At 56.5% G+C, this 16,441-nt stretch overlaps 8 protein-coding genes across 8 annotated transcripts; all 8 read left to right on the forward strand.

Moving 5' to 3' along the window:
- Positions 1-970: 970 nt before the first annotated feature.
- Positions 971-1,738, forward strand: LDBPK_355250 (hypothetical protein, conserved; the record flags this gene model as incomplete). The annotated part of the gene is made up of 1 exon (XM_003865054.1): positions 971-1,738. One exon carries the CDS (start codon positions 971-973, stop codon positions 1,736-1,738), a length of 768 nt encoding a protein of 255 aa, XP_003865102.1.
- Positions 1,739-2,532: 794 nt separating this feature from the next.
- LDBPK_355260 (p21 antigen protein) lies at positions 2,533-3,108 on the forward strand (the record flags this gene model as incomplete). Its single annotated transcript, XM_003865055.1, has 1 exon — positions 2,533-3,108. The coding sequence occupies one exon, from the start codon at positions 2,533-2,535 to the stop codon at positions 3,106-3,108; it is 576 nt and encodes a 191-aa protein (XP_003865103.1).
- A 1,054-nt stretch (positions 3,109-4,162) lies between these two features.
- Positions 4,163-5,113, forward strand: LDBPK_355270 (hypothetical protein, conserved; the record flags this gene model as incomplete). Its single annotated transcript, XM_003865056.1, has 1 exon — positions 4,163-5,113. One exon carries the CDS (start codon positions 4,163-4,165, stop codon positions 5,111-5,113), a length of 951 nt encoding a protein of 316 aa, XP_003865104.1.
- Positions 5,114-5,857: 744 nt separating this feature from the next.
- On the forward strand, positions 5,858-6,982 carry LDBPK_355280 (GTP-binding protein, putative; the record flags this gene model as incomplete). Its single annotated transcript, XM_003865057.1, has 1 exon — positions 5,858-6,982. One exon carries the CDS (start codon positions 5,858-5,860, stop codon positions 6,980-6,982), a length of 1,125 nt encoding a protein of 374 aa, XP_003865105.1.
- A 616-nt stretch (positions 6,983-7,598) lies between these two features.
- LDBPK_355290 (hypothetical protein, conserved) lies at positions 7,599-9,392 on the forward strand (the record flags this gene model as incomplete). Its single annotated transcript, XM_003865058.1, has 1 exon — positions 7,599-9,392. The coding sequence occupies one exon, from the start codon at positions 7,599-7,601 to the stop codon at positions 9,390-9,392; it is 1,794 nt and encodes a 597-aa protein (XP_003865106.1).
- A 584-nt stretch (positions 9,393-9,976) lies between these two features.
- On the forward strand, positions 9,977-11,050 carry LDBPK_355300 (isopentenyl-diphosphate delta-isomerase, putative; the record flags this gene model as incomplete). Its single annotated transcript, XM_003865059.1, has 1 exon — positions 9,977-11,050. The coding sequence occupies one exon, from the start codon at positions 9,977-9,979 to the stop codon at positions 11,048-11,050; it is 1,074 nt and encodes a 357-aa protein (XP_003865107.1).
- Positions 11,051-11,965: 915 nt separating this feature from the next.
- On the forward strand, positions 11,966-13,006 carry LDBPK_355310 (hypothetical protein, conserved; the record flags this gene model as incomplete). Its single annotated transcript, XM_003865060.1, has 1 exon — positions 11,966-13,006. One exon carries the CDS (start codon positions 11,966-11,968, stop codon positions 13,004-13,006), a length of 1,041 nt encoding a protein of 346 aa, XP_003865108.1.
- Positions 13,007-13,731: 725 nt separating this feature from the next.
- Positions 13,732-14,964, forward strand: LDBPK_355320 (amino acid permease, putative; the record flags this gene model as incomplete). The annotated part of the gene is made up of 1 exon (XM_003865061.1): positions 13,732-14,964. One exon carries the CDS (start codon positions 13,732-13,734, stop codon positions 14,962-14,964), a length of 1,233 nt encoding a protein of 410 aa, XP_003865109.1.
- Between the last annotated feature and the right edge of the window lie 1,477 nt (positions 14,965-16,441).

A 16,441-nucleotide genomic window follows, 5' to 3' on the forward strand; every position in this document is an offset into this window, starting at 1 on the left:
TGACCACGCGCCGCTTCCAAGTGATGCGGTTTTACAGTTGTAAATGCATAGAGCGAGAAAGGGACAGGTGTGCCGCACCTCTCGGCGATGACAGCCGCCTCTCGGCTGCGCGTCCGCGTTCTCTTTCAGTATCACTGTCAACGCTGTGTACGTATGCTATATTGTTGTCTTTTTTTTCTTGGGTCTCTGCTCGTTATGCAACGAAGAGCCACTCTCTCTCCCTCTTGAGGCGTCAGCTTCTGCCTCTTCTCCGCTGCACTCGAATGTACGTGGCAATGGCGTGCGCTGCGTCAGTGTAAGTTCCTTGCCTGCGTAGTTATCTCTTTTTATAAATGATGTGTATGAGTATGCGTGTGCGTGCGCGTTTACTTTCTCTTCTATGCGGCTACAAACGCACGCTGTTGTGTGAGCGAGAGCTAGAGTGGAAAAGGGGAGGTGTTACCGTTGCAGCTTGGGCACTCTTTGGGGTGCAACACTCATTCAGCTTTTTGGCAACACGATTAGCTAAAACACCATCGTGCAGGACAACTTCGAGAAAGCATAGTGCAGCCGACAAGCATGTTGTGGTGGAAAGGCAGGGCAGAGCCGCACAACGGCTGTAGCTTTACAAACGGCACCACAACCCCTGTGATGAGGCTTACAAACCCAACAAAAAAATGCGTCACCTTTCCCGCCCTCCTTTCGCTTTTTATTTTGGTTACTGATGTTATGGTGAGACGCTCCCCCGTCCCCCCCCTCTCTCTCTCTCTTCCCATCTCCGTCGTCCGGTTGCACGCCCGCGCTGTACGGCGAATGCTTCTCCCACTCATCTTCCGAATCTCTTTTCTTTGCTGCTTGTGTTCAACCTGTATAAACACGAAAGGTTTCTCCCGTCCGGAAGCGGCCTGTGTCGTCCCGTTGCACTTTTTTCCCCTCTCTTCCTCATACCGTGCGCCCTTCGCGCTTCACTGTGAGGCGTCTGCTGAGGAGAATGTCGCTGCTCAATACCACTCTCCAAACCCTTGTGGTCCGGTTGCGCGACATGTCCGGCAACGTGACGCAGCAGAAGCTTCACAACCGCGTGTTTGACGCATACGAGGCTAAGTCGCTTGTCTTCCAAGTTATCTCACCTGCACAGCAACTCGTGATGAAGCAGTACAGTGGTCGAATCCCCCCAATGCACCCCGTCGGCCAGCCCCTCATGGTGGACTCGTGGAGTGAGCTGGTAGAACTGCATAAGCCGGACAACGAGTACCAGCTTCTGCCGCGGCGTGCACGCAACAACAACGCGTACGCAGTGATGTCGGCTATCTGCTGCAGCGCTGGATCGCCGTTCGAGATGGACCACCGGCTGGAGCCTGTAGACTTCAAGCTAGTTTTCAAGTCACAGGCAGATCAGGACGCGCGCACGGCATTCAATCTCAAGCACACCGACAAAGTACCGCAGACGATCTTCTTGGATGGGCTGATGGAGGCTCCGAAAGCCTCGGCACTCGTGTCCTTTCACAACATCCTCACCCCCGCGCACGTGAACAACCTCGCTGGCACAGAGCAGTTTCTCCGAGAGTGGTGTAGGGAGCCTGCCGACGGAGACCGCCATCGCCAGCTGAAGCTCTGTTTCAGCTCACTTTTGGAGAAGCAGACGCATCTTTTCCTCGGTACCAACGCGGCGCCTGGTCGGGAGCTGCTGAACTACGCAAAAGGGAAGAACATTTTTGTCTACGCAAAGAAGGGAATGGCGTACCAGTATGTTCCTTAGGCGAGAAACCAAAATCTTTCATGCCCACAATACGTATGCACACGCACAGAAACCTGTGCCGGCACCCGTGTGCACATCCTTGGCGAAAGTATGTGCGTTGTCACCCTCCTGTGTCGGGTGTCGCGTGGCGAGGTTTTTTTTTTCTGTCTTCCCTTTTCCTTCTATTCTCTTCACAGTTTTGCGGCAGTCATTGCCCGAACGCATGGCTGTCCGCCTCTGATGTGCGCCAGAAGGTTTGCGTGAGTGTATGTGCCGGCAGTGCTTTGTGCGTTGGTTTGCGTTTGTTTACTTAGTGCGCGCGCTCACATGTTCGTATGTTGGTGCTCGTGTACGCGTCGAGTGATGCCGTTTCGTTAAGAGGATACGGGGCGCGCTTTCTGCGCGCCTCCATGCCGACCCTGCTTCGGCGGCTGAGCAGCAGCATAGACTCCACAGATACCCAGAAGCAGCGAAACTGGTTTTAAAGGCGCTGACTAAGTATCGGCCTGTGATCTGGCCACGGCCACGTTTGCCAACGATGGCACATCCCCGGGGGTACGCCGAGCTAGGTCACGCTCGCGACGGGCACATCCGGGTCGAGTGAAGGGTACCATATGCTGCCCATTCCCTCCCTCGGTTCCTCCCTCCGCAGTCGCTCCTGTGTGAGCTCTCGCTCGAAGCCTCTCCCCCGCCCTCACCACTTTTCTTCCTGCCGTCTCCCTTTTGAGCCACCTGAGCACGCACACGTTTATTAGTCATCACTGCAACGCGCTTTTTTCTTTCACTTTTTTTTTGACGTTTTTCTTGTATTCACCATGAGCATTATCAAGGAGGACGACGCCGTGGGCTGCTACATGACGGTGACCCTCGTGGACGACACCAAGGTGGAGGGTACCATCTTCACCTACAATCCCAAGGAAGGCATCATAGTACTTCTGTCCCTCCGCGACGATCAGACGAACATGAAGCTGATCCGCACTCCATACATCAAAGAGTTCAGTATTTCACACGCTGAGGAGGGAACGCACCTGCCCCCGGCACTGGACTCCTTCAACGAGCTTCCGTCCATGCATGCCGGCCGCGACAAGTCCATCTTCAAGCACGCCAGCACGCAGCTCAAGAACGCCGAGGCGAACCGCGAAAAGCACTTCAACTCTGTCACGACCGACACACCGATTGCCACACTCGATGCGTACCTCAAGCTCCTGCGGCTATACCCCTTCATTGAGTGGAACAGCGACGAGGGTGTCATCCAGGTCTCGGATACCGTCATTGTCGTAGGGGACCCCGACTGGCGGACGCCCAAGGCGATGCTGGTAGACGGCGCCCCTGAGAAGGACAGACCGCTCGTAGACCGCCTGCAGGTTGCGCTCGGAAACGGCAAGAAGTGATTCATTGTGTAGCGGACGGAATATCGTGTGCTTGTGTGTCTGTTTGAGTTTGTTTTGTTTCTCTTTGTGGTACTGCGCACGGCTGTGCCCTCTCCCGGTGGTGGGTGAGTCCACAAGCGGTGGAGTTCTCGGTTGTAGCAACGCCTCACTGCCGGCCATGTAGTAGAGGGCGAATAAAGCTCTGATGGCAGTCGAAAATGCCAAAGTCAAAAACTGAATACAAGCAAACAAACAAAAAAAAAAAAACATTTTCTTCACAAGGCAGTGACCGGCTGAGCGCGGGTCTTCATTTTCGTGCAGACAGAACCTAAGCCGACAAGCATTGCCCGAATGCCGGCCTTGGAGGAAGAAGAGAAAGAGAGGCAGCGCGACGACATTCGAAGGGCGGAGTGAAGTTTGCGCCATGCAGACGCGATGCCTCCCTTCCTCTTGCTGTAGGTGTCGCAACGAACAACAAGAGAGGCAATCGGTAGCAGGGATGCTTGTGCAAGCCTGTAAGTGTTCACGGGCTCTCCCCCACTGTCTGTGCGCAGCCAGATAGAGATGCACGTAAGACGGGCAGATGCGCACCTCCTTTCCCGTCGTGCCCCGTAACCTTGCCCTCGCTTATTTGTCTTTGTTGGTGTTTACATTTGTCCTTGTGGTTTTGCCTCTTTTCGCTTCTGTTTGGTGGCGCTGTGTGTGTGTGTGTGTGTATTCGGGAGGGAGAACGCGCGTGTGCACGCATGGTTGGCGTGCGTGTCACGTATAGGCATTATCAGCAGCACATATGTACAGAGGCGACGGTGGCAGCCACACATGGCATGTCATGAGCGACAAGCAGGAGGAGTGCACCTCACGAGCCTCCGCCTCGCCTACCCCAGATGAAGGCGATCGGGAGTCACGACGACTTGTGCGTGAACGCGAGCGTCAGGAGCGGCTGAGAGGACGGCTGACAGATCTCACGTTCGCTGACATTTCGTGCTCTCGGGATGGGAAAATGGACTTTGTAAAGCAGAACGTCATAGTCTGCATTAAAGGATCGAAGTCGCAGTTCAACGCCCGCATAGGGCGAATGAAGAACATCCTACCGCCCCTCACCTGCGACTGCTGTCAGACGTTCTCGACGTTGTCCGCCGTGCTGCTGTCGTCCCTCGGCTTTGCCGCAATGCTGAGCGAGTGCTGCTCCCTCTCCACGGTGAACTATCTTCTGTACATTTCAGCGTGGATGCACCAGCTGACGCTGCCGTGCTGGCCGCAGAAGCGCGTGCGGCCCACCATCGGCGATCTCAACGCCTGCCTTTACCTCCGGGACTTTTTCCCCAGCAAGGCAAACGCAGACGAGTTCGAGGTCGTCTTCTATAACCAAGCTCACAAGGCAGTGGATCTGTTGCATGCCATGCGCACTCCCCGCAAGCGCACACGCTCTAGCGACGGCGCGCACCCGGTGTATGGCTACGTGATTGTATCAGGAGACTACACCGTCTCCGTTTTCTCCGTGGAGCACGACATCGCGAAGGGCTCGCGTAGCCGCTACCGCGAGGCGTGGAGCTTCTACATCTGCGACTCCCACGGCACGCAGCCGTGGTCTGAGGACAAGGCCAGCGTGTCCGGACTGACCTTTGGTCACCGTTCGCACGACGTGGACGATACAAAAGTGGAGGAGGAGGCCAGTAACGGAAGCGGCACTGCCAGCTCGGCGGCGGACCTCTCTGTGGAGGATGGCATTTACTACTTCTCCACCATTCTGTTCACTCTTCTAGAAGAACACCGCAAAGGTGCGCAGCGCACGAGTCAGGTGCCGTACATGACGTGGACCCCGCTGCGGCGGCGGCGATCACTGGCGTACACGGCGCAGGAGCTCAAGAGGATTATCGACAACCATTGGATTCCCAAGGTGCTGTCGAATCCCACGGTGCAGGCCGAGGCCAAGAAATTCTCCTTCAAACCGCTGGAGTGTTTCTGGGGAATCGGTCCCGTAACAGCAGCGAAAACTTCCCCAGTCTCAGGTGCGTCGCCTGCATGACGCGAGAGAGAATGAAAACAAGCAAACAAAAGAGTGACTTACTCCAAATTCACACACACATACACACACACACACAACAAGCGGTATTGCGGGAGGCGATTGCGCAAGGACTGAGGCCAACAAACTGCATCAGCCGCGAAGACGCATACACTCCCGTGTACGATGCCTTGCTCTGCTGCACCTCATACATTTTTCCCTGTTTGTCGTCGACGGACTTGCTTTCCAATGGCCGTCTCTCTCCCCCGTCTGCGCTAGCTAATTTCGCCCGTCAATCTTTTGGGTGTTTGCGAGGGAGACACTAAACACTACAGCGTGCATTGTACATGTCTACACGGCCGAGCCTCCTCCGACTAGACTTCTTTATCATCTCTACTGTCCGCACGCTCCTTTTCTCGCCTTTTCCCCCACGGCTATCCTCACCCGGTTCTGCAGGCGCGTTTGCACAGCGGGCGCTTGCAGGCTCACCTGGTCGTCTTCTATTGTTTGACACTTCCCCACCAGCTACAAGAAGGCGCGAGACTTGCTTCGCGGGCAAAGGTAAGGCACACGGGCCACGGTAGGGAGCCAAGACGTCTCACATTGATCGGTTTTCGCTCCTCATCTCGTTGTGCGATTTCGAGCTCCTGCGTGAAACCACCCGCTGCCTCGTGCCGGCAGTCCGACAAGCGCGCTCCTCTCCCGGCGTCAGCACACCAAAGGTCATTTGTGGGGCTCTCCTCCAAGCAAGGGAGGAGGCACGTCACCATGGGTCTTCTGGAGCGCAGAAAGGCTATCGAGGAGGAGATCGCGAGAACACAAAAGAACAAAAAGACGGAGTACCATGTCGGTCGTCTCAAAGGGCAGCTGGCGCGCATCAAGACAGAAATGATGGAGAACGCCGCTCGCGCGGCCGGCGCGAAGGGTGGGGACGGCTTCGACGTTCGCAAGAGCGGCGATGTGCGCTGCGCCCTGGTCGGGTTTCCGTCCGTCGGCAAGTCGTCCTTTCTTTCGCGTGTCACGCAGACAGAGAGTGAGGCGGCCGGCTACGAGTTCACCACGCTGACGTGCATTCCTGGAAAGCTGATGCACAAGGGGACAGAAATCCAAATCCTCGACCTGCCTGGCATTATTGAAGGTGCCGCAGAGGGTAAGGGCCGCGGTCGCCAGGTCATCGCGACGGCGCGCACTGCTGACATGATCATCCTCATGCTCGACGCTGCCAAGGCAGAGGCACAGCGCTCGAAGATCGAGAGCGAGCTTGAGTCCGTTGGTATCCGTCTGAATCAGCGCTTCCCCAACGTCACCTTCAAGAAGAAGGCATCGTGCAGCATGAATGTCGTAAGCTACAGCTCCACTGTGCCGCAAACAAGGGGCGTCTCCGAGCAGATGGTGAAGGAGGTTCTGAAGGACTATGGTATCTTTAACGCCGATGTGGCCCTGCGCGAAGACATCACTGTTGACCAGTTCATCGATGTAATAGAAGGAAACCGTAAGTACATGCCGTGCCTGTACGTGTACAATAAGATTGACACGATCACTATGGAGGAGATGGACCGCCTGAGTCGCCTGCCGCACTCTGTCGTGCTGTCGCTGCACTGGGATCTCAACGTCGACGAGGTCATCGATGAGGTGTGGGAGCACCTCAACATCATTCGCATCTACACAAAGAAGCATGGTGAGCACCCTGACTTCGGCAAGCCATTCATCGTGAAGCGCGACGCAAGTGTGGAGCACATTTGCAAGCGGATTCACAAGGATATTGCGTCACGCTTCAAGTACGCCCTTGTGTGGGGCACGAGCGCGAAGCACCAGCCACAGCGCGTCGGCATTTCACATGAGCTAGAGGACGAGGATGTTCTTCAAATCATGCTAAGAACAGCCAATGAGTAGCGTGTCTGTTTTTTTTTTGCTGTTGCTGAAGTGGATCGATGCGCATGTGAAGTCTTAGCGCCGCGTAAATCCCAGCGTTAAACCGAAAAAGGAGGAGGGGAAACAGAAAGCGAAACACACCTGGGTCTGTGTGCGTCGAGTTACGCCCTGCCGGCATCGTCTTGTCAGAGGATGTCTAGGTGCAGAGGAGACTGACGAGGAATCCGCGGAACAGAACGCACATCAGTGTGCACCGTGTGCAGCTGACTATGCTTGTGCGCAGGCAGAGAGTGCGTCACAGAAGGCAGACTGGTTTCTTCCTACCGCTCATGTCCGCTCCTCTTCTCGTGCGCTTGCCTTCGTACCTCAAGGGAGGCATTCCTCTATTACCCCTATCGAGCGTGACCGTATTCCTGGACAGCGTCTCCGTCTCTTGCATTCTCTTCCCGCCGGTACGTCCACCGCATCCTTGCCTCACCTAACTTTTCTCTTGAAACTCTTTATCATTGCTGCGCGCTCGTCCGCACCGGTAGAGTCCCCAAAGCGAGCCTGTCCTTGGGCTTCACCCCCCCCCCTCTCCAACCACCACCACCACCCCCTCCCTCCTTCTCTCTCCGACTCAGAGTGTCCTCTGTGAATGTCAGATTCACAACAACAACACAATAACTCAAACACGTGCACGCGCATGAGCCAGCACCAGGACGTGTTGACGGCAGCTTTCTTGCGGGCACATGGGGTCGCACTGTCGAAGCCGCTGCGCGATTGGCTGACGCGAGTCTCGTTCTTAGCGCGGGCTCAGACATCTGTTGAGAAAAAGGAGAAGTACGAAAGGTGGGCTCTGCGCGCGGTGGAGGATGCCGTGAAGTCGCCGGGTGGTGTGGCAGCCATCATGTGGGCCAAGCAAAGCGTTATAATGCCGCCCGATTCGCCTGACTGTACGTCGGAGTGGTGGCAAGAGAGTCGCCGCGCCTGTGCAGCCTCCTCGAGTGGCACCGCCGCTACTTACGAGAATCCCACGCGAGCGGCGCTGCTGGCAGAGACAATGCGACGCGCCCCAGCGTCGCTGCAGCCCTTTGTGCAGCAGGGCTTCAGCCTCTACGACAGAGAAGTGGCCCTCGGTCACCGCCGCTACGAGCAGGTCACCTTTGTAGAAATGCTCAATATCGCTAAGAGCCTGCAAGCCAAGGCGTCTCCAGCGCCCGTGCCGTCACCGGCCCCGCCACCTCCCTCACAGCCGCCGCCACCATCGTACAACGCGTTGATGACCCCGACAGCAGCCATCACGCGCACCGCTTTCGTACCGCCAACCTTGCACAAGAGGCCCGCGCCGGAAGCCGTACCGCACGAGCCTCCACACAAGCGAGCTGTGCCAGCCACCGCACCTGCTGTGTCGCGGAAGGATAAGACGTTCTTCTTCCAGCTTGCTGGTATCACGGACGCTGAAGTCGCCGCCCCGCGCGAATTTATCGGGATGTCGACGGAGCTGGAGCGGCATTACACCCGCTACGAGCCCCTGGTCGAGGACATTCGCCCCCTCGCGGTGTTGAAGGACGCGTACGCGCACATTACCACGCACGCCACGGGCTTGGAGAAGACGGAAGGCAAGAAGGCTGCACAGAAGTACCTGAGTGATCAGCTCAAGGGCATGCGGCAGGATCTGCGAGTGCAGAACATTGTCGACAACTTCACCGTCATGGTGTATGAGGTGCACGCGCGGCTCTGCCTGGAGACTGGCGACATTGGCGAGTTCAATCAGTGCCAAGCAGGTCTGAAGCAGTTCTATGCAATGGACGCAGTTGACCTGAGTCAGTGCGATGTGAAGAACTTCTTTCTCTACCGCCTGGTGTATCTGACGCTGAGCGGACAGTACGACTCTCTCTCTACGGAGCTCATTCACTTCACCAACGCTCAGCTGCAGGGTACCGACCGGGCTGGCAGCAGCATCGCCAGGGAGCCGGTTAACCGCACCCTCGCTCTCTGCGCCGCGTGCAACGACGGCGACACGCCGTCGCTATGCCGTCTTCTGCTCAGCTTCGAGGTCGAAATGACGTACCTCGTTCGTATCTACTTGCAGAAATTGCGGATCATGTGGCTCAAAGAAATTCTCACCGCCATGAAGGGATCGCTCACGCTACGCTTTCTGATGGCCAGCCTCGGCTTCACGCCACTTCCTCACGGCAAGAAGAAGCGGAAGCTGTTCTGGTTGGACGACGCGGAGGAGAGCGCCGCGCTTCGGTTTGCCGAGCTCTTTCAAACACTCAAGGTGGAGCTGCCGCCGGACTTCTCCTTTCACGCAGAGGTCACCCGCGCAAAGCACACCGGGTCAGACCCACAGGCGCACTATCCGTCCCTCGACGCTGCCACTGCCCTGAAAGCGGTCAACGACTACCTCGTGTTCCTTGGGACACGCAAAGACGCCGCCCGCACATAGGCGACACGCTTCTCTGTTGGCGTGTGCCTCCCCCTCTCGCCATCGCCCCTCCATCATCACGGCACAGGGGAGGAGGTGGGAGTGCATCGTCTGCGATAGAGACGATTAATCACGCAAGCAACATTCACTGTGGCGCTCTTGGGCGGTGGATGTCTTAACACAGATGGTCGCTAACTCGTGCAGCGAGACAAGCCGCAGCGCGCCGTCGCTTTTCTGCCCTTCAGCGCTCCCCCCCCCCTTCGCGGCGACGGGGCCATTTTCTCGGTCGGAGCTGGATTACCACAACTCCTTCTTTTACTGCCCTCCCATGCAGCGGGGTTATACCGTCTCTCCATCCATACCTCCTACGCACCCGCCTCTTTCTCGTGAATACCCCCTGTGGTCAGCCAGAAACTCATATTATCTGGACCGTGCGCGTGGCGCTCTCTCCCCCCTCCTCCTCACAGAGGCACAAGACGCTCACAACTTTGCCATGTTACACCGCTTGCTCTGCAGTCCAACAGTCAATTCCTCGTTTGCTCGCCTCTTTCGTTTATTTTTTTTTTCACCTCCTTCCCCAGCGGTTGGCATCTTGGCACGCAGTGATGCGCTCTCGTGATTGCACGGTTGACCGCGAGGCGGCGGTGCAGAAGCGCAAGAAGGACCACATCGACATTTGCTTGCATAAGGACGTCGAGCCGCACAAGAGGCGCACCTCCATCTGGAACAAGTACACGCTACCCTACAAGGCACTTCCCGAAGTTGATCTGCAGAAAATCGACACGTCCTGCGAGTTTATGGGCAAGCGCATATCCTTTCCCTTCTTCATTTCCTCCATGACCGGCGGTGAGGCGCACGGCCGCGTCATCAACGAGAACCTGGCAAAGGCGTGCGAGGCCGAGAAGATCCCGTTCGGGCTTGGTAGCATGCGCATCATCAACCGCTATGCGTCGGCGGTGCACACCTTTAACGTGAAGGAGTTCTGTCCTTCGGTTCCGATGCTAGCCAATATCGGCCTGGTGCAGCTGAACTACGGTTTTGGCCCAAAGGAGGTAAACAACCTCGTGGACTCGGTGCGCGCCGACGGTCTGTGCATCCACCTGAACCATACGCAAGAAGTTTGCCAGCCGGAGGGCGACACAAACTTCGAGGGCCTGATTGAGAAGCTGCGCCAGCTGTTGCCGCTCATCAAGGTACCGGTACTCGTGAAAGGTGTCGGTCACGGCATTGATTACGAATCGATGGTGGCCATCAAGGCCAGCGGCGTCAAGTACGTGGACGTTTCAGGATGCGGCGGCACGTCATGGGCCTGGATCGAGGGTCGCCGGCAGCCATACAAGGTGGAGGAAGAGAACATTGGTTACCTCTTTCGCGACATTGGTGTGCCTACCGATGTCTGCCTGCGTGAGAGCGCGCCGCTGACCGTCAACGGCGACCTCCACCTCATCGCCGGCGGCGGTATCCGCAACGGCATGGACGTCGCCAAGGCCCTCATGATGGGTGCCGAGTACGCCACGGCGGCGATGCCGTTTCTTGCGGCTGCCCTGGAAAGCTCAGAGGCGGTCCGTGCAGTGATTCAGCGTATGCGCCAGGAGCTGCGTGTCTCCATGTTTACCTGCGGTGCCCGCAATATTGGGGACCTTCGGCGCATGAAGGTGATTGAGCTCGGTCACCTTTAGCCCTTTTCGTCGCTCTTTTGTGTGTGCGTGCGTCTTCAGCGCAGCCCCTCGTCTCACGCTCTCATCGTCGTCCCCTCTTCCTCCTCCTCTCCATTCCCTCGATGCCACCCTTTTTTTTTTTCGTTCATACGTATAGGCGACTGCTCAGGGCATCTAGAGACAAAACGGAAAAAAGATTTGAAAGCTGGCTGAAATGAACTAACGCTAAGAAAAACTCTCTCTCTCCGTTCCGCGGGTGCACACCTGCGGTGTGAAAGAATGAGAGCTCGTGCTGTTGCACTACTCAGTACAGCCTCGGGGTTATCATCCGATATCGTCCTCTAGCCGCCCAACGCCACGGGCCAGCGATGACCTCTGGTGAAGGTCACGCACGTACGTAGCGCTGTCTTTTTTTTTTTTTTCAATGTGTTTTGTTTTTCGAAAGACGACAGCGAAAAGGTGATCGTGACCCTAACACATCAACTCGAAGATGGGCAACGGTTCCGTGAGCACCCGATCTGTTTCACGCTGCAGCTGACGCTCTCTCTGCTGTGGGTGTACACGGTATTCCGCGACATAGATGAAGTCGGTGTCGCGCACGTGCGAGGCACAAAGGATGCTTGCGCCGTTTTGCTCGGTGGGTATGTGCGTGTGAGTGTGTCGTGTCTCTCCCTTGACGTCACGTTGAGCCTTTACTATTGCATCTGCCCTGTCACCTTCTCCGTTCTAACTGATGCCCTTTTTTTCTCCGCCACCATCACCCCTCTCGCCTGATTGTTCACATGGGGTGTACAACACAGACGCGAGGAGTCAGCTGCTCGCCCTACGTCTCCAGTGCCACTGCCTCACTCTAACATCAAACGATCACAACGAGGCCGGCGAGGCTGTTGCAGAAGTTCACATAAATACGCGCAATACACGCACGCACACAGACTCATGGCATCGCGTGCCATTGCCAACTTTTCAGCGGACTTTTCGCCGCTCAAGTACGTTGAGCGCGCCGTCAAGAACTCGGACTGCCGAACACCCATCATTTTTGTGCAGCAAGACGGTGACCCGTTCCAGACCGTGTGCTACCTGGCCAAGAAGCGCGACTCTGCCGTTTGGAGTTTTGACGTGGCTCAGCTGCAGAGCATGCAGAACGTTGCGGACTACATCGACGTGGGTATCAACAATGGCGACTGGGTGTACATCACCAATTGCGACCTTGTGAGTGAGTCGTACTTCCGCGATGTTGCGCGCACCCTGTACAAGATTCTCCCCGAGCCGCACCTCTACCCTCGTCGTGAGGTTTTCCGCTGCTTTTTTGGCGTCACTATGCCCTTTGACCTGAACGCGCCGGTGGGTCTGCCCTTTCCTCCATTGTTCATGCACAGCTCCCTCGTGGCACGCCCCACCGCCACGCAAGGGACGAAGTGGTCGCGTATTATGCCGGCTGAAAAGACCCTCTTTTCCGCTGCGGCGCTGAAACACCAACAGCGTCGCGAGGTTGGCCGCGAAAGCGACAGTGAGAGCGACCTGGATGAGGGGGACCGCATTTCCGGAGTCATCTTTTACCGCGCCGTGGAACGGAGCCGCGACATTGATCAGTCAACCGTAACGCTAGCGAAGCACGAGATGGTGCAAGCCGTCGAAGCGCAGGATGACCCCGTCATGCGCCGCCTTGTGTCCTCAGGCGAGGTGGACCTGTCCCGCAAACTGAAGGACGGCATGACACCCTTGCAGTATGCCTGCTGCAAACAGCTGACGGGGTCTGTGCGCACCTTGTTGTCTCTAGGTGCTGACCCCAATGCCCCGCGCGAGTCAGACGGTCGCCCTCCGCTGTTCATGTCGATCGACGACATGGAGCTAGCAAAAATGCTCGTCGAAGGCGGGGCGAACCTCTTCTCCAAATTCGAAGGGCACCGCGCCGACACACACCCTGACACCGCCCCTGATGTGGCGGCCTACTTGGATAAGGAGCGCAAATGCATGTAAACAGACGTTGGCAGACGATGTATTTTACCTCCAAGCTGTCATGGGCGCCTGCGCGCACGTCATTGTTGATCTACTTTTTCTTTCGCTCTATGTTTCGTTACGCCCATGTCTCGATGTACAACCACTTCTCTCTCTGTCTTTTCACTCCACGTGATGCTGTTCAGCAGCGCTCGTCTTGGCGGCATGTGCTCCTGATTACCTTCTCTTGCACGCGTGCGCTTACGCGAGGAAGGGAAAGCCAGCATCTCTTCTCTCTTTCTTCGCCACCGCATCCTTTTTTTTTTCGCTTCCTTCTGTCTGGATATGTAATGCGCTCGGGTACAGAGGAAGCACACAACAGAGGATCTCATGAAACCGCGGAACGGGAAGAACTTAGTCGCGCAAGTGTGCATTCCTCGGCATACTCCCCATTGTGGTGCTTGTGGTACGGCAAGCATGTCAGGGTTTGTGAGCGTCGCGCCACCACGTTGCTCCGCTCCCCCTCCCGCCGCCGACTGAGTTGCGTCTTATTTGCTGTTCATGTCTTCGTTTTCCTTTGTGTTGTCGCGCTAGGTGCGATAAGCGGAGATTGCACGACACACGCCGTGCGACGAACACATAACTTACCGATGGCCTGCCTCTCCTTTCACTCTACCTATCTTCATCACCCGTCCACCCCCTCCCCTCTCCCAACACTTCCCTCTTGGCTGGCGCACACACGCACACACTCACCCGCGCAGAGAGACATGAAGTTTTGGGATCACGTTTCTGGCCGTGGTGTGGTGGGGGCAGCGCTTAACTTGTCGGTTACCACCATCGGCGCCGGGGTGCTCGTCATCCCATCGACTTTCCAGGACGGAGGAATTTGCTTTGTGGTGGGCATGCTCGTCCTCGTTGGAGTTATGACGGTGCTCTCCATTGACTACTTGATCCGGTGCATTGATTGTCTTCACCTCAAGTCGTACGAAGACATCTCACGCGAGCTACTGGGCCGGTGGTTCGAGGAGGCAGTGCGGTGGATTCTCATATTTTACAACATCGGCATGGCGGCTGGCTACATCGTCGTCATTGGTGAGATCTTCACCCCAATACTGCCGCTCCTTCAGCCGTATCTGCCCTTCCTGACAGACAGCTCGCACGTGATGATCATGGCGTGGGCTTTCGTAATGCTGCCGCTGTCCTGTATCCCGAAAATCACAAAGATGAACTACATCTGCTTCGTCGCCATCACGGCCACCTTTCTCATCTCGGCAATTATCGTGTACCGCTACCTTGTCCCCTACGACGGGAAGCACAACCATGCCAAGGTCACGTATCTGTCAGTGAGTGAGCGCGCGCTCTTGGCTATGCCGGTGATGATGTTCTCGTTTGACTGCCAGTCCCTCGTGTTTCAGATCTACAACAATCTGAGAACGGTCACGCGCGCAAATATGATGAGGGTGGCGTCGCTGAGCGTCAGCATCACTGGCTTGGTGTACCTAGTCGTTGGGCTGTTTGGCTACCTCACCCACACCCCCAACATCACCGGCAACATCCTCGCAAACTACGATCCTTTCAAGGATCACCTCTTCGCATTCGGCGAGGCGGTGTACTCCTTTACAGTGATGGCCGCCTATGTCCTCGTTTTGTTCCCCTGTCGCGATGCCGTGTTCATTTTCTTGTATGGCCACAACACGGCGACGCACGAGCTGGCGCATGCGGCCATCACCACGCGTCAGAATTTAGTTACTAGCATCCTACTATCGGCCTTGAGCATCTTTCTGGCCATGCAAGTCACAGGTATCGTCGTCGTCATCGCGCTTCTCGGAGGTCTCTGCAGCAGCACGATCTGCTTCTCCTACCCGGCAGCGTTTCGCATCATGCTCCACATCAGGGGCCTGGACCGCTGCAAGCCGATGGAGCTTGTCACCGCCATCAGCATGCTCGTCTTTGGCGTGTTGGGCGGTAGTCTCGGCACTTTCATCGCCATTCGGGTATGACGACAGAGGGAGGCGCAAAAAAAAAGAGGGCTTTAACGAGTGGATGCCGCCTCTCTCTGTGTCTCTCTGCTTGGCGCCGCTCTACCTGTTCAAAGGGAAGCGGGGAGTCTCACGAAGAGTATGCGAGGACTCGTACATGTAGCGTGGCAGCAACGGGCATGAGTGGGCAAATGGGGGGGGGGTGACAAGGGAGACGGTGTTTATTCCCTTTTCTGTCGGTGACTCCTCCTCTCATTGTATCACGTCTGATCTCCACTTCTGCTCGCAGCCTGCCAAAGCCCCGTCTTGACTGTTGCGCACACGCGCGACATAAGACAGCTGCATGTGCATCTAGTAATAATGCTTTTCTCTTTGCTGTTTCACTAAATGACATGGATAACGTCGCAACGGAATTGATAATCGTCCTCCTGGGTGTACGCATGTGTGCGTGGTTGTATGCAGAAGAGCGCGCGAGCTTCGCGGCCCTCTCCACACTGTATCTTGTTGTTTGGCGTCGTCTTTCTGCTGCTGGGGTCTGCTTTCAATGGAACAATCTCCTTTGATAAACTTAACACTTCTCACGTGCTGTAGATGGAAAAATGCTCTGGGGCGTGTGTTGAGGGCGGTGGTGTGTGTATTGTGTATGTTGTTTTATCGCTAGAAAAAGGAACGTTGGCCTTGAGCACAGTGCCTCGACGAAAGAGGGTGGGGGTGAGAAACGCTGCCGGTGAGTGTATGTGTCGTATCAGTGTTCATTTGCCCTGCGCCCTTCATCATCCTTCAGTGCTTTTTTTATTGTTCTTCTGCTCGTTATGCGAGGTCCACCGGCGGCTCCTGCCCGGGACTCACCGAAATACACTGTGAGAGGGTGTCAAAGCCCTCCCCCCATCCGATGCACGGCAGGAGAGCACTGCTGAGCATCCGCAATCAGAGCGTCGCTGCCGGCCGCGTTCCTGCTATATGCAAAGAGGGACTCATCGTGCCCCTCCAGGAGCAGCACAGACCCAACGATAATACCGCGCCCTACCTCCCTGTGACGCTGACAAGCAATTTGTGCAAGCTGCTCAAACGACCGACCTCGCGACGTGTGCAGGACCATCTGGAAGGCAGGCTCCAGCCGCCGCAGTCTGGCTTCCATCCCCACTACTCCACTAGAGGTCTCCCTAGGCTTGCTCCCGCACGAAGTACCCCCGCACCAGTCGGGTACCGAGATTGGCGCAGCGCTTGTGGGCTCTGCTTTCGTGCGTTCGACTTGGCACCTCACGGCAGTGAAGAAGCGCAGCGTAGCGCCGTAACTTACTCGCTGGATCATGGATTTCTGAGACGGCGGTCCTGTCTGCGTTCGCCTCCGCGAGAAGAGACCAGAGATATCCCGCTTTACACGCCGAGTCCCACAGGAGTGTGCTCGAGGCCCTCTTCTCTCCACCGCTGTAGTCGACTCGCTGGGTATGGGGCTCCGCAAGACCGGCGAACTGCACTACGGCTTCTGTGCTGATGA

The sequence above is a fragment of the Leishmania donovani genome, chromosome 35, assembly GCF_000227135.1.
Source record: "Leishmania donovani BPK282A1 complete genome, chromosome 35".
NCBI lineage: Eukaryota > Euglenozoa > Kinetoplastea > Trypanosomatida > Trypanosomatidae > Leishmania > Leishmania donovani.